Below are 605 nucleotides of genomic sequence, written 5' to 3' on the forward strand. Positions count from 1 at the left end.
ACATCCTCCCAGATCTTCTCCCACCCAACTGGACCTTCCCACTGGGATGTCCAACCCCCATGGACTCCACACAATCTTCTCAACCTTTCCCTTGCTCCACACTCACTTTTTCCCTGAAGGAAAGCAGAGAGTTTCTTCATGACCTCTGTTTTCATCACCTCCTTGAGGAAGTTCTCCTGCTCCTGCAGCTCCTCTGCTGTCACCTCCTCCTCCCTCCCCGTGGCCCTCTGGTAATTATCCAGCAGCTTGATGAAGCTGGAGTAGGTGGGTTTGGAGAAGAGCTCCTCGTTGACATACTTGTAGAGCCTAGGAGGGAATGGATCCAGGGAAATGAGTTTCCCTCCCAGATTGGAGCTCTGCCCTTGGCCATCCCCAGACCAGTGGTGGCCACTCACGGCTGAGGGGACTTGTCCTCCTTGTCCCCAGTCTCACTGGGGGACACCTGGTGCTGGGGGTTGAGGGCAATGTCTGTTGGTTGAGCTTTGTTGTGGTCCAGCAGGTAAAGCTGCTCCGAGAGCTGCAGCAGGTCCTGGTCGGTGATGGAGTCATGTCTGCTGGAGAATCCATCTGTGGGGACAGGCAGGAGGTGGTGGGAGACTGGGACT

The 605-nt window shown here is 55.9% G+C and overlaps 1 protein-coding gene across 1 annotated transcript; it reads right to left on the minus strand.

Annotated features, from left to right (window-relative positions):
- Positions 1-106: 106 nt before the first annotated feature.
- On the minus strand, positions 107-571 carry LOC103810373 (poly(U)-specific endoribonuclease-like; the record flags this gene model as incomplete). Its single annotated transcript, XM_009083270.1, has 2 exons — positions 107-306; positions 396-571. Coding segments are annotated over 2 exons (376 nt in total), but the record flags the coding sequence as incomplete, so codon positions are not given.
- Positions 572-605: the final 34 nt, after the last annotated feature.

The sequence above is a fragment of the Acanthisitta chloris genome, unplaced genomic scaffold (genome assembly GCF_000695815.1).
Source record: "Acanthisitta chloris isolate BGI_N310 unplaced genomic scaffold, ASM69581v1 C16292700, whole genome shotgun sequence".
NCBI lineage: Eukaryota > Metazoa > Chordata > Aves > Passeriformes > Acanthisittidae > Acanthisitta > Acanthisitta chloris.